Genomic DNA, 15,965 nt, shown 5'->3' on the forward strand with positions numbered 1-15,965 from the left:
GTGCACCACTTGTGGTTACTTTTTATTAAAACTTAGTTGGTGTTAAAAATAAAATGTCTTTGTGGTTTTTAAAGGTCTATCTGTAAAGGATTTGGATGGTATACACCCATGGTATCTATTTCCATCAAAATACTGCAGTACGTTTACTGCTGTACAACAGCAAAAAGCAGTAATTAGAAATTTAGTAAATCAAATTAAGTTAAACCCATTCTCTTAAGATGATGTCATGTGACAGAACTAAGTTATTTTAATGGTAAAATCTCACTTGAATTGTCAAAACATTTACATGTATCAATTTAGCAGACACTTTTATTCAAAATAGGCAGGCAGTCACATGAAAATTGTTGTAAGACATGTACAAAAGAAAAAGCTTATAGATGAAGGTGAAACACTGAAACCAGAGACAGCTAGAAAAAAAAAATACTCAGGCCTTTTAACTTAATACTGTAGACTGAAAAATAATATTTTAAAACATTAAGTAATAAGTACACCTATACTGGCTATCGTTTCTCTTTTAATACCCCTCGCGACAGGTACTAAAACAATAAAACTGTCGTAACGTCGCATGAGATAAATAAATAACATGGCATTAGCCATCCCTTTAATCAAAAACAGAAATTAAAATTACAAAGATTCTGAAAGTACTTTCTGATTTTACATTAGTAGCAATAATATATTTAGCCTCATTAATAATATATGTCGCCTCATTTATCCTCCTTTACGTTCATATTTGTCAATTCCGAGAAATAGGGCGACATCTAGTGACGTTCTACTCGTCATGCCAGGCTAGACGACTAAGACGAGACTCCGGTCTCTCTACTAACTAGCTGAAACTGACGTCAGTCTTAATGGAACTGTATTTATTGTGCTATTTTTACGCACTGCAGAAATGACAAATTGGAAATCCTCTGAATGTGTAGATCTCATTGACATTGAGGCAGTCCTGCAATCCTCCTGTACTCACAGATGTCCATTTGTTGTTCAGAGCGAAGCGGTTTTGTGTCAGCGAGGTACTTGTACGAGTCCAGAAGCCGAATAATGGCAGAATACACAGGCCGGTCCTTGAAGTTCCACATGCAGCAGTACTTTATTAAGTCATATCTGCAAGATATGCCAGATAATATGCATTTTCAGATTTTCTTAAACACTTGCAGGTCATTGAGGAGCAAGACAACTATTTACATACATGGCCAATTAGTTCTGTAAATTGTTTTTTTTTTAAATACAAAGACTTACAATGGGGCTCCACAGTTTTCTGGTCTTTTCAACTGGTAATGGGCTAAAGTGTTGGGCAGCACTTCAGATGGATCCAGGTCAGGATAGGGAGGAGACCCTTTCAAAAGAGAAGGAAGGTAAATATAACACTGCTATTTTGTTTGCTTCATATTATTTTTAATGAAAATGTTCAAAGTAACAATTGGTGTATTAATATTACCCAGGGTTATCATCTCATAAAGCAGGATTCCAAAAGACCATCTGAAAAAGTACGACAGCACGACTTAGAAATCATCAAATCATTAGCACGTTGGTCAAAGCGCAGTATTTTTCAAGTTTTCAAAATTTCCTGATAGACTCACACATCACTCCTGTCTGTTATGGGAAGCCTCATTATCCGTTCTGGCGCCTGCCATTTTACAGGCACATTGACTTCTTGTTCCTTGTCCACCATCCTCATCTGGCGGCTCTTAAAAGCCCAATCCAATCCGGACACTTTGACAGAGAGTCCTGAACCAATCAACATGTTCCGGGCTGCAACATCCCCATGAATAATTCTGTGGTAGGAGTGTATGTAGTCCTAAGTAAAAATGAACAAATGATTTTAATGAACGTCATTTACTTGATTCATGCTCTATTAAGTATGAGTTTACAGGACATAAATGACTCACCAGACCGGCTGCTACCTGTTTAGCCGCTAGATAAACAGACATCTCTGAAAACACTTGGAAGTTATCACCTTCACCACATCTGTCCTGTTTAGAGAGAGTTAAGTTGAGAAAAAAAATGAGTGATGTGACTTAACCCATGTATATCCTTTGTCAACGTAGGTGTTTTTACTTCTCGAAGACTCCAGAGGAAGTGCAGGAGGTTTCCTGGAAAGCTTGCCTCCAAAACCAGATACATGGGTGTCCGACGTGTCTGACAGTATAACATCTTCACTATATTCTTGTGTTTGCTCACTGCTGCAAGAAAGAGGCCAAAATCCACAAATTCTGTAGCCTCCGATTGATTTGACCTGTCTGAAACAAGATATATCCAACATTTGCAGTCTTTCAATGTGACTACAATCATAAACTCTACTCTTTTATTTCTTCTAATATAAATAAACAGCATGGTGGAGCAGAACTATGGACAACAAAATGAAGAATAATTTTTAATTTAACTCTTAGAAGAAGCATTTCAGAATGATGAATTTGTGTTGTTATGTACCTTTAAGAGTTTTAATCACTACGGCAGTGGACGTGTTGTCTTGTTTTAGCTGAGCCGTGCAGATTGGCCCATAATGTCCCATCTGAAGCGGCTCAACCCCCTCCAGGGTGCACAGAGCAGGTATCTCCCTTAGACCCAGAGCTCCCTGTGCAGGCCGCAGGGTCCCGACGCCTGTGTCCAATGGTACAGGCTCCCCTTCTGAAAGACAGTTATCATGATTTGCCCTCAAATACACAGGCTATCGAACTAAAAATGAACTTTATGCATCTGACATTGGAGTTCAAAGTGTTGCCTTATTTCACATACCGTTTACATTTGAAGATGAGCCTGTGATAACCTGAGCTGATGATCTTTTGGTAACGAAGCTCCATATTATCTGAGACACAACAATCAGGGTGCTGAGAGCCAGCAAGCTTGGGATAATGATGACCGCAAATGGACCTGATCCTTCCTCATCTGTCCATTCATACAAACACAAGGCAAAATACGTTTGCTGAAAATGTCATCGTTATATCTGAAAACAAAGGTAAACGCATTTAAAGTATGTCAGACTCAATAGTAAGTACTGAAAGAAAGGTGGACTCTTACGTACAACCGACTGGGTCAGAGCCAGATGAACTGTTGTATTGGACCTGTACAGCCATAAGGGGGTCTCTTTAACATTTCCAAAACAGCCTGAATAAAAGACATTAGCAAAATCATTTAATAGAAAGAACATATGTTATTAGAGATGAATTGCAAGAAATAATATCTAAACATCTCAACATATATTGTGAGTGCATGTATTCCTTACCTTACTGGAATAAAGGTGGAAAATAAACTTTTAAAGAGGTTTCTGACTGCTTTTGGTAGCTTTTTTTGTTTGCCTCTTTCTGTTAGCAAAAAGTCTGATTTTGACTTTCAGAGCAATGACCGTGAGGGTGACTGCCCTCCTCATTAATGATTAACTTAACTATAGAACCCTTTTAACTGTTGCCAGGAGTGCAGTGTTTTTCTGAATTGCTGATTATTTTCACTCATCATTCTCTCTTGAAGTAGGGTAAAATGACATGAGATGCACATAAAGATCAAATGCTGATGTCATTATATTATGTTGAATATCAAAGTTGTTTGTGTCTATTTGTTAATGAGAGATTTGTGGATATATTAATGTTTTTAGATTTGTGGAGGAAAAAATGCTTTTTTTTTAAGTGAATAAGATGGCTTCCCAGAATTGGCAGGCACAGAGGGCCCAAAGCAGCATGCTAGTACTAGTTTTGTTATTATTATTATTTTAATTGAACATTTATTGTATTTTGTGGGGATATTATTCAATAATTCCATGAGTTAGATGTATCAGACATTTTTGCTATTCATTCAAACATAGGCTAATTGAGTGAATTTGTTGTATCATGTGGAATCATAGTGTTGCTATTATGATATATCTTCAATTAATTGGGGAGTTAAATATTTAGCTATTCATATAGCTTTATTTGGGTGGCACAGTGGCCTTTTTTTGGATGCACTGTCGCTTCACAGCAAGAAGGTTCCCGGTTCGAGTCCCGGCTTTGGAGTTTGCATGCTCTCCCTGTGTCTGTGTGGGTATCCTCCAGGTGTTCTGGTCTTCCCCATAATTCAAAAACACCCAGTAAAGGTGAATTGGAGACACTGAATTTAGGTGTGAATGGAAAGACATAGTTACCTATACCCTGGAAAAATCATCGCCAAGAAAGTTCATGGCCAGTCTCTCACATGTGGCAAGAGATCGCCCATAGAATCACCAAGAGTCGGATACAATTGAAATGGTTAATAATTGAATGAATACCTTTATATAAGTGATAGAATATATACCTTTCAGATGAATATCGATACTGGGATTCTGTATTGAATCTGGGATTGAGTTGTCAATTGTCATAGCACAAAATGTAAAATTATTAATTCCCCTTAATAACACACTGGCTCATGCATTATCATCATACACACGCTAAACATATATCTAAATATGAAGAGTTCAGATGCAAAGGCCTCTAAGTGCCATCTGAAATATTCTTCTAGAATGATCATTTTTATCAAGCTCGTATATTTAAGTTCAATAATTTCACTTAAATGGCAATGCAAATTACCTATTAATTGTCATTTAAGTGAAATTACTTAACTTAAATATAGAAGCTTTATAAAAAATTATCATTCTAGAAGAAAATTTCAGATGGCACTTAGAGGCCTTTGCATCTGAACTCTTCATATCTAAAAAGTAAATGCATATTGTTCTTGAGGTTAAGGGGAGCACGTTCTCCCATCTTCCCATACAGGGTGCAATTCTGTACTTCAACAGAAGATGGCAGTATAATACACCATCAAGCCTAGAAGCTTGGCTTTTAACCTCTGATGAGAATGATATACATACAATATTATTTACATTTACATTTAGTCATTTAGCAGATGCCTTTGTCCAAAGCGACTTACAAATGAGGACTAAATTAAACGAGTCATTGTGAAGAGACAAAAACAATGCAAGAAGTGCTCAAAATACAAAGTTCAGGCATTGCTCAGAGTAGCAGCCAGACAAGGGAGGATTAAAGGAAAAGTTTTTTTTTTTATGAGGTTAAGTGCTCACAGAAGAGATGAGTTTTCAGCTGTTTTTTGAATGTTGTCAGGGATTCTGCATTCCGGATGAGGGTGGGGAGAGCATTCCATCAGCATAGAACCGTGAATCAGAATGTTCTGGAGAGTGATTTTGTGGCTCTCTGTGATGGAACCACGAGACGTCGCTCATTGACCGATCATAGGCTTCTGGTAGGGATGTAGACTCGTAGGAGTGAGTGAAGGTAGGAGGGAGCTGAGCCTGTGGTAGATCTGTAAGCAACCGTCAATGCCTTGAACTTGATGCGAGCAGCGAGTGGTAGCCAGTGCAGAGAGATGAACAGAGGAGTGACGTGGGCCCTTTTGGGCTCGTTGAAGACAAGACGAGCTGCAGCATTCGGAATCATTTGTAGAGGTTTAGTTGCACATGATGGAAGTCCAGCCAGAAGAGCATTGCAGTAATCAAGCCAAGAAATGACCAGGGCCTGGATGAGAAATTGTGTTGCATGCTCAGTTAGGAAAGGCCTGATCTTCCTGATGTTGTGCAGTGCAAACCTGCATGATCAAGCTGTATTATCTTTGTAAAACTAGTATTAATGCAAGAAAGAAATGGCATGTTGATATTGTAAAACAACATCATACAAAAATCATGTTTATGTGCAAAAATGTGTGTAACAGGTGGTGTTAAATTACGAGGTTTATACACAGCTGTTCAACACGAACCCATAATTACAGAACAATACATTTTACATTCATGGTTTTCAAACAGGGTTCAGTGAACACCTGAAGGGCATCTAAAGGGGAACCCAGTGGTCTGTGGAGTAGATTTAAATTGGGAGATAGGCCTATTTAAAACCTAATTCAAGTTCTATTTCTTTTCTTTGAAATCACACATTTTAAATATTTGATCAAAAGCATTGTATAATGTTATTGTATAATCTTTTTTATGCATATTAATTGTAACTTCTTATTCTTATGATCTTATTCTTATCATAAAGTGGGTTTCATCTTTATGTTCTTTTAATATTTTTCATTTGAAGTAGCCTACTTTTATTGTTTTTATTGTAAAGCATTTTGAGCTGCATTTTTAATGAAAGGTACTATGCAAATAAATTGATGTAATTATTATTATGTAGGCTAATTGTAATAAAGTTTTACCAAGAAAATCCCTTGATTTTCATTTGACCACTTACTATCTTCAAAATACATTTCATCAGGCATTTTCAAGACTGTGATGAAGGGCGGCAAGTATTTTTGTTCTCAACAGAGTCAACCCCTTTCAGCCCTAGAAGCATGGCAGACAGGCTTTTGAAGTTTGCTATTGTGAAATAGTATGGGAAAGCCCGCCCTCTCGCTCTCATTGGCTGCCCCGCTCTCGTCCACTCTGCACCACTGACAGTCGCTGCTCTCGTTTGGCGCAAGTAACAAGGTGAAAATCTACAAAGTTGCAAAGCTGCGCCTACAAAAATCAACGACGTGCGATGACAGCTCTACACAGACAACAACAACCCACACAAGAGGGCGTTTCTACGTGAATCAAATGTCGTGGGACAGTGGACCTAGTTAGTCGTGATTCCCGATCCAGGTACAATTGTTGTTCGTCGTTTCCCGTGAACGCGCCGGTAGCTGATGTCATTGGAACAGGTGCGCGAAACCCAAGTTAACAACAGTCGCCCTAGATCGCGAGGGATTACACACGGATGTGAGTGTTTTTCTACGGCGTTTCATTCTTCAGCCGGTATTACCAAGCGAGGCTGTATTCTTTTTTATGTGCCTGGATAAAGGCTGTCCTGCCTCGGGTGGTAGTTTATTGCTATTTCCGTGTCTTTTTCTCCTAGAAAGCGCTTGTTTGGATCGTGAAGACGATATTTGGCGACACTTCTTGGTGAGCAGTGAGGTCTAGCATAGATTTTAAGGCAATGAAGAGCCCGTTTACCTTCGTCTGAGCTGGTGTCTCAATCCAGATGAATTTACGTGAATTTTGACTGAACCATACAGGGAATATGCTTTAAGAACCGAGCGATGCCGACTCTGAAGTTTTGAAACCTTTTCTTATCTTTTTCACCAAGACATGGGAATGAAGCCGCTGTGCTTTACTGCGCTTTAAACGCTTTTGCATAAGGAAATAACCTGTTTTTAAGAGACTCGTTTACGAAAGGGATTAATCATGTCCAAGACGCTGAAAAAGAAGAAACATTGGTCCGGTAAAGTGCAGGAATGCGCCGTTTCGTGGGGTAACGCCGGGGAGCTCAGCGCCATGCTGGAGATACTCGGGGGAGCCGAGGACGGAGAGTTCCCGTACCTCGGACAGGTGTTGTCGGACGCGTTAGTGTGCCATGTCGGCAGACTACCTGGTCCCGGAGATGTGCTTCTGGAGGTGAACGGCACGCCTGTTAGCGGACTGACAAACCGAGACACCCTCGCCGTCATCCGCCACTTTCGTGAACCCCTCCGTCTGAAGACTGTAAAGCCAGGTTAGTTTGTTAACCCAATTTCTAAAACATAGTGAGCTACAGTACAAACCTAGAGACAACAGTTTGACACTCTACAATTAGCACTAGGGTTAATTTTTAAAGCCCTGGTAAAAGCTAGTTTTTAAGACCGTGTTAAGTAACGTTTGTAATTTTGAATGAGGACTGCTTGTGCTCGAATGTTATGTTATTCATGGACTTTGGCTAGTCTCAGAAACTTTCACGCGCTGTGTGTAGTTTCAATGTTTCAGAAGTCACCTGTCTTCTTCTGTATGGCTGCTTTACGGCTGAAACTTAATTGTTTTCTTAACTGATGGTTTTTATAACATTAACGCTATTATTTCCCAGTTTATTAATGTGAAGCAAAGCGCTGTGACTTGACTAGAAGACAAAATACAGTCTGAGAGGATCTGAAGGGCGAAATTGATAAGCGGTTATTATTGTCCAATCAATGTTATTGACCTGATAAATATGCAAATAAGAACGATGGCTTACAAATCTACAGTGTGAAATATGGAACACGATAACGCAGGGCTAAGGACATTTCAGGTAATAATAATTAGTTATTTAGGCAGCTCTCTAGGTTTTGAGACAGCCAATATCAACCTTGTATTCTATTGCTAGCATTTGCTTATAATTACTTAGTTGGCATTTTGATTAAATGGGACTCTCAAGGAAAAAGTGGATTTTAACGTAAGCCATTTATCACTGTTACCACAACAGGAGGAAATTGAGACTATCCATCATGAGGAAGTTTTGATACCACTAGATGCTTTCTGTTTGTGGGCAACCACAATGATTTCATTAATCGTGCTGCTGGTAGATACTTTTACTTTCCATATAGACTCCCAAGGTTTATTTAAACTGCTAAAGCCAGGTTACAAGTGTTTACAGGTGTTGGACTGTTAATCTTCTGTTTGTTGGAGAGAAATAATGAGGATCTACAAAAGGCAGCCAAGACCTTAGCTTTCAGGACAGGTTGGGATCAGAGGCCATAAAATACATGCATTTTTCTTACAGAATCACCATGGGTACCAGATAACATAATCTAGCTTTGAATTGTGTAACATGACCCGTTTGTGGATCATATTACAGAAACATCCTAACTCAGAATCTTATCTGTCTACTCACCACCAAAAAGCATTTTGTTTACCATCTCATTTAAACCCTTGTCAGATTTTGAAGTTGTGATAAAAATCTAAATGGACTATCCTTTAAAAAACAAAAAGTATTACTGTATTTATGTATGATTTATCCATGCATATCATTTTTAAATTTATGTGCCCTCATTCTCTGATGGTGTTTGCTAGTGTCAATCAATTCCCCATCAAGTCCCAACATCAAGGACAAAATCAAGACCCCCCACACATTTGTTCTTGTTCGAAAAGCTGTTTCGCTTAGATGTACGTCACAATAGTGAAGAAAAGATGATTGCAACTTTATGCCAACTTTAAAAGGATGTTTCATGAATACAACCCCCGCATCATATAAGAAGTTAAGAGTGAACGGGTGGGCCTATTGTTTTAAGAGTGCATGACTCTTCAGTATGTCTGTGCGACTTCACATCACCAAAAGCTGATCCAGATGCTATAGGTATCTCAGCCATTCAGCTAGAAATTGTGTAAACTCCTTAAACATTTAGAGCTTTGAACTTGGTGTGTGTAATCCTCTTTGCCTGCAGCACAGATGTCGTCTGACTTCCCAGCTTCCCCTTCAGCCACTGTCCACCTCATTTAGCGTGTTAGCCTGCCTGAAGGATTACCATTTGACTCCTTTATGCCAAATAATGCTCTTTTGGAGATGATTTTAATCATAGAGCTTTATGTTGCTATGGGCACTCTCTACGTCTGTTTAATTTGGGCTTGCAAATGAAGTAGAGTGGATTACCTAATATGAAAATGTAGTTCTCCTTGCGCTTCCTAATCAGTGTAAATTGGTATTAGTGAATGGGTTAGCATCAGATGTCTCTTACTGATTATTTTAACGTAGTGTGAGTTTGTTAAAGCTGCCAAAGCCTGCAGCTTTGAACTGAGTCCAAGTCTAATTGATTCAATTACTATCTTAAATCTGTGGTGTGCTGTCTGGCTTGTGACTCAGCAAGAGGACTGGACACCTGAAAGCATGTATTCTATTAGAAATGTTCGGTTTTGCTACAGTATGACAGGCTGGTCGGGGTGCTCAAGCAGACAGCATCTCTGTTTACATTTTTTTAATGGAAAAACCAATTGTGAACTGCTTACTTATAGTTGTCTATGCATATAAAGCTGGGATGAGAAAGAGGCTGTTTTAACAGAAAAATATGAAATGCTAGGGGTGTAACAATGATTTGGCTTGATACATGATACTGATCTCACAATAAGATACTCTCATGATACTTTAAACAAATAATAGAGTTAATATGGTAAGTATAAAAAAAAATATTTTGTAATCATTAACAACAATAACCTTAGTTAAAACCTTGCACAGGGCAGTGGTGACACCATAGACATATTTATGATTAGGCTATGTTTAGCTGAAAATACAGAATTAAATTGGACACACATGCTTGCTCTCTGTCCGACTACTTGCATTTAGTTGTAAATATAACCCAATAACCTTAAATATGCTCAAATGTGTAACTTTCTGAGTTTACCATATTTGATGCGCAATTACCATATATGATGGTAAATTAAATTAGTCTAAACTTTATTTGAACTGTATACACACTTGCATGATTGGTCATTATATCGTCAATGATTTTAAGTTACATTTTTACATTTTAATTAATCGGGATTGGATATTTGATATTAGCTATTTAAATGTGCATGCTGGTTTGGCGTCTCATTTTAAACGAATATTACTAATAATATGATAACACTGTTTGATGTAGCCTAATCTTTAGCAGTTCTCAAAGTCAACCCATTTTTCATACTGTACATTATACTGTTGTGATGTTTAAATTCACTTGTCTTGAAGCATTTTAAAGTATTATTTTTAGTTGGTAGTTTTATTATTTGTTTAGATGAAATAGTTTATATTGGCTAATATAATATTTTAATGTTGGTGTATGCCTAATTTTATATTGACTTCTAAAGAAAGAGCATCTGAGTTTCTTATGTTCCTGCTGCTCAGTGGCCAAGTGTGTGTGTGTGTGGCTGAGTGTTTTCTCTCTGTCCCTCAGTTTATGTTTAATTCATACCATCTCAATCATTGATGAGGAGTCCATAGAAGAGGCCAGCTCAAGAAGATCAGATGGTACCAGGAGACCATTTAGCCTTAAATTCTCGACACAGCTGATATGAAGCTCAAGGGCCTTCATCCTTTGGCTGGGCTCAACAAGGCTCCTAGGCCACAAATGGTGGAGCATAACTAAAGTTATGGCAAGTGTTGCTCAAGACAGTAAGAAAACAATGCAAGGAAGCAGCATAAGGAAGGAAAATGTGAATCTTTTTCCTTTCTCAAACAGACAAAATCATTTGTGAAGGGTCTAAAGTTAGCCAGCATAGTTTGCCATGTGTCGGTGAGTTTTACAGAGCCTTCTCTCTATCAGCTGTATCCTTTCCTGACCAGTGGACTTGTGGCTCATGCTCATCTTTTCCAGTCTTATCTGTTCCAAGGCGTGAAGCTTCTTGGCCTCCCACATATTCAGTCTAACCTGTCATGTCCTCCTCCGTTTTTTTCCTGTTTTTCACCCCCACACCTTTTCTGCCAACCCGCTTGCATGAGACCACACAAAAAAAATTATTTAAACCTAAAAAAATTTAGAATTTTGAAGAATTTTAATTGTTATGACATAATGTGAATAATAAATCTTTAATATTCTGCACTGAGGTATTCAATTAAAGCTCTAAGAGGTCAAGCCTCCATATTTCCATCCCAGCGGAGGTCCAGGCAATACTTTTTTGGAATAGTTACATTTCCATGTGGAGAGCAGTAGTACTTTGCAAAAGTAAAAAGTCCTAAATAGTCAAAATTGTCATCAAGGGAACACGATATTGGGGCCAAAGCAGAGGTATCTCAAACAAAATGTAAATTGATACGTGTTTGGTGCTAAAATGGTGCAATGCATAATGCACTATGTCATTATGTCTTCTCGGCTTGACGGAACCAATAACTGTCTGCTATTAGGTGACCCCTGGTTTAGACATTTATCACTAACCAAATAAGCTAGTTTGTAATATTTTGTGAAAAATCTGTTGGAAAAAAGAAAAAGAAAAGTCTATTACTTTGCAAAGAAAATTTCTATTAGTGTCCTTTGACTTTTGGACCAAATAGTATTTTACTTTAATAGATGCCAATTTGCCAAATAGATAAACAAGTAAACATATTTTCAATATTGAACAAATTTCAGGGTGTAAATCATCTCTGAGCAGAACATTTCATAACCATAATTTTGCACTGCCGTCATACATCCGGACCAGATGAAGGAATTTTTATTTTTTTGTGTGTCATACATCTGTGAAATTGTGCTCAAAGCCATTGTCTGAGTGTGGCCTTGATTGACCGCAATGGTGCAATTTCCACACATTGTGTTAATGTGCGAGCGGAGGAAGGGTGAGGGAGTGTATCATTACTGACTCACAGGCTGACTTACATTAGTCCTCCTGTCGTGATGCTCTAGGGCATTATGAAGCAGTGATTGTTTTGAGACTCATACTGTGTTTTTGGTATGTTATCATGGCAAAGTATTTCGTATTAATCTTGTCTTTACTTGTCATGACAAAGGAACAACTGTCTCATTTTATTAGATCGTAACTAAAACTTTACTTTCAGCACTGTTATCTTTTTAGAATGTGTGCTGTAGTGTCTCCCCCTTTTTCAGCAGTGTGAGGTAAATCTGTTTTGTTCTTCGCCAGTTGATTACAATAGTTTATGGAGTAGACAGGGGTTATATCAGCTTTGTGAAACAGGGAGGTAGCTTTAATGTGATTTCCTTTAATATGTTCGCAGCTCATGAGCGGTCTGTCACAAGCAGCAGCTCTGGTCATATAACTTTACTTGACATACATCTATAAAACTGTACCACAGTTCAAGTCTGTTCATCTCTCTGAGGGCCTCGGGCTCGTTGCTTAGTCACCAAACAACATTCACGCAGTTTTTTAAAAGTTTTTTATGTAAACACCCTTAGTCCTTTCCCTAAAGTTTCATTCGGTGTAAGAATAAGAAATATATTTTTTCAGTGGTAATCATCTCTAGTGGCTGTTACATAGATTTGACAGGAGCAGAATGCATTTTCTCTCCCATCCTCGTTTTATCCTCCCTTCAAACCCGCTTTTTTTATCAGTCGGTCTTGTCTTATTAAAAGTGTGTTTGCATGTTTCAACCTGCCTCAGAGAAATGAATAAAATCGTTTCTCTGTTGGCAACACTCACATTCTAGTGTGGCTCCTCACAATTTGAGGAAAAACAACTTTTGTTAATTTGCAGAGATGTGAGATGTTTAATTGTGCTATGCTGTCATGTTGTATAGTGCAAAAAGTCACATTCTTAATGTGATCATTTGTCTAATTTTCCAGATAAAATATGTAAAAATCATTGAAATGATAATTGTACTTGAAGAAATGCTGCATAAGGTTTTAAGACTTCCGGAGATTGTATCTTTAAAACAAATGGATTTTATCTTACTGTGTCGGCAGATTTTTCCCCACTGACTTTAAATCTATATAAATAATTAAAGCTGCAAGCAGCGATGAAAGGGCCCTCGCACCCGTGCCATCGTCACTCGTTGGCTTTAGGAAGACAGAGCATGGTTGGGCAATGTGCATTTAAGGAGGTATACAGTATATAGTAGTTGCTAGCATGTTTAGTATGTTTTTAGCATGCTTAGTACACAATAGGTATGTGGTTAGTACTGCATTACTGTGTTAACCAGTTCAGTTTCTGTTGGCAGTAGGTGGGGTTATATATCTGAATATTGCTTTGTAGATGTGTTCAGTGCAGGACTTTTATGAAGTATGTGAAGTTTGGGGCAGATTGGATATTGTATGTTTGAGTTACAACAACTTCCTTTAGCATTTCTAACATGCTTTAGAACTTAGCTATGTGTTTCTAGCATGTTTCTTGCATGTTACATATTAAGTTTGGGGCAGATTGGACATTCCATGCCTGTGTTACAGCAAATTCCTATTTAATTGCAGCAATAGCATGCTTTAGCAATTAGCTAAGTGTTTGCTAGCATGTTTTAGCATGTTTCTAGAATGTTGTTAGCATGTTTAGCACTTGCTGGCACTTTTTTATATGTTATTAGGAGTCCACAACAGTGTTTAACATGTCACTTCCTGTTGCCAGCAGGTGGCGCTTTGACTGTAACTGAATATGAGCATTGTAATGTGTTCAAGACAGAACGCTTATCAAAAGTGTGAAGTTTGGCGCAGATTGGACATTGCCTTCTTGAGTAACAACAACATCCTGTTTCATTATATTAGCATGCTTTAGCACTTAGCTTAGTATTGCTAGCATGTTTTAACATGTTTCTAGCATGTTTAGAAGTCAATGGTATTTTTAACATGTTGCTAGAACGGCATCAACGTGTTAAACATGACACTTCCTGTTACCAGTAGGTGGCGCTATTACTATAACTGAATATTCTCATGTAGATGTGTTCAGGCCATGACTCTTATCAAACGTGTGAAGTTTGGGGCAGACTGGACATTCCGTGCCTGTGTTACAGCAAATTCCTATTTAATTGCAGTATTAGCATGCTTTAGCACTAAGCTAAGTGTTTGCTAGCATGTTTTAACATGTTTCTAGTATGTTGTTAGCATGTTTAGCACATGCTGGAACTTTTTTATATGTTATTAGGAGTCCACAACAGTGTTTAACATGTCACTTCCTGTTGCCAGCAGGTGGCGCTATGACTGTAACTGAATATGAGCATGGTCATGTGTTCAGGACAGAACGCTTATCAAACGTGTGAAGTTTGGCGCAGATTGGACATTGCCTTCTTGAGTAACAACAACATCCTGTTTCATTGAATTAACATGCTTTAGCACTTAGCTAAGTTTTGCTAGCATGTTTTAACATGTTTCTAGCATGTTTAGAAGTCAATGGCATTTTTAACATGTTGCTAGAACGGCATCAACGTGTTAAACATGACACTTCCTGTTACCAGTAGGTGGCGCTATTACTATAACTGAATATTCTCATGTAGATGTGTTCAGGCCATGACTCTTATCAAATGTGTGACGTTTGGGGCAGATTAGACATTCCGTGCCTGAGTTACAGCAAATTCCTATTTAATTGCAGTAATAGCATGCTTTAGCAATTAGCTAAGTGTTTGCTAGCATGTTTTAGCATGTGTCTAGTATGTTGTTAGCATGCTTAGCACTTGCTGGCACTTTTTTATATGTTATCAGGAGTTCACAACAATGTTAAACATGTCACTTCCTGTTGCCAGCAGGTGGCGCTATGACTGTAACTGAATATGAGCATGGTCATGTGTTCAGGACAGAACGCTTATCAAACGTGTGAAGTTTGGGGCAGATTGGACATTCCATGCCTGAGTTTCAGCAACTTCCTGTTTCATGGCGAAACATCGAAATTTGTCAGGCCGCCGAGGACCCGCCCTTCGACGAAAACTCAAGATCTTCGCAATTTAACGTCGCAAAGGCCTTAAGATTACACTCACCAAATTTGAAGATGATCAGATTAAAACTGTAGGAGGAGTTCGTTAAAGTATGAGGCATGAAAATGGCAAAAACTGCACAAAAATCTGAGAGGAAGTTGAAAATGGCTGACTTCCTGTTGTGTTTAGGGCTACGCTCCAAGAAACTTTTTTGTAGGTATTAGGTCCTTACATGTATGTACCGAATTTCGTAAACGTACGTGGAACATAGCGGGAGGCGCACTCCGTTGAACTTTTATAGGTGGCGCTATCGAGCCATTTTGCCCCGCCCAATTCTGAAACCTATATCAGATGTAAATTTTCGCCAGTTCTGACACGTGTGCAAAGTTTCGTGAGTTTTCGAGCATGTTTAGGCCCTCAAAAATGCGATTAAATGCGGAGAAGAATAATAATAATAATAATAATAAACAGAGCAATTCCAAGAGGGTCCTCACACCATCGGTGCTCGGGCCCTAAAAAGATAAATAAAATAATATGTATTTTATATAATATAAAATATATAAAAATGCCAGTGCAATAAGACAAAATACATTTAAATGTTGGATAAATAAATTTTATATTCAAGATACAATCTTTAAAAACAAGTCCTAAAGAGACGCAAAATGAATCATGTCATTGTTTTCTCACCTTCTGAAAAAAATCAAAATAAAACTGTTTTCGTCCATATAATGACAAAATTTAGCCCATTGACTTTGACTTTTATGTGAAAAAAATAACTCCCACTGGGGTTTTACAGGATGTCTTGTAAAAAAAAAAAAGAAAAAAAAAAAAAAATCCTACTTTTTGTCATGAGGGTGAATAAATGTTGACAGATTTGTCATTTTTGGGTGAAATATCCCTTTAATAGCTTATGCATTGTTGCTATATAAGAATAGGTATTTCATTTATTTTAGATATTTTCCATTG

At 38.0% G+C, this 15,965-nt stretch overlaps 2 protein-coding genes across 3 annotated transcripts in view; one reads left to right on the plus strand and one right to left on the minus strand.

Annotated features, from left to right (window-relative positions):
• Window positions 1-291: 291 nt before the first annotated feature.
• LOC309480100 (tyrosine-protein kinase STYK1) lies at window positions 292-3,376 on the minus strand. The gene is made up of 10 exons (XM_082144469.1): window positions 3,221-3,376; window positions 3,020-3,102; window positions 2,734-2,883; window positions 2,428-2,625; window positions 2,056-2,237; window positions 1,887-1,970; window positions 1,578-1,795; window positions 1,436-1,476; window positions 1,237-1,333; window positions 292-1,101 (listed from the first exon to the last, which is right to left on the minus strand). Exons 2-10 carry the CDS (start codon window positions 3,069-3,071, stop codon window positions 924-926), a joined length of 1,200 nt encoding a protein of 399 aa, XP_082000595.1. The 5' UTR covers window positions 3,072-3,102; window positions 3,221-3,376; the 3' UTR covers window positions 292-923.
• A 2,990-nt stretch (window positions 3,377-6,366) lies between these two features.
• magi3a (membrane associated guanylate kinase, WW and PDZ domain containing 3a) overlaps window positions 6,367-15,965 on the plus strand; it is a 134,123-nt gene continuing 124,524 nt past the window's right edge. For both annotated transcript variants that reach the window (XM_082145382.1, XM_082145383.1), the window contains exon 1: window positions 6,367-7,460. In XM_082145382.1, the coding sequence (XP_082001508.1) occupies window positions 7,154-7,460 (307 nt within the window). In that variant the 5' untranslated portion in view covers window positions 6,367-7,153. The remainder of the gene's footprint in view (window positions 7,461-15,965) is intronic.

Source organism: Leuciscus leuciscus (assembly GCF_965113295.1).
Source record: "Leuciscus leuciscus genome assembly, chromosome: 18".
NCBI lineage: Eukaryota > Metazoa > Chordata > Actinopteri > Cypriniformes > Leuciscidae > Leuciscus > Leuciscus leuciscus.

Coding starts and splice junctions, on each gene's coding strand:
- LOC309480100 (XM_082144469.1), bottom strand. CDS start 3,071: ATGGCTGTACAGGTCCAATACAACAGTTCATCTGGCTCTGACCCAGTC. Junction 1,477..1,577: donor ATAACAGACAGGAGTGATGT/GTGAGTCTATCA, acceptor GTACTTTTTCAG/ATGGTCTTTTGGAATCCTGC. Junction 1,334..1,435: donor TTATGAGATGATAACCCTGG/GTAATATTAATA, acceptor CTCTTTTGAAAG/GGTCTCCTCCCTATCCTGAC.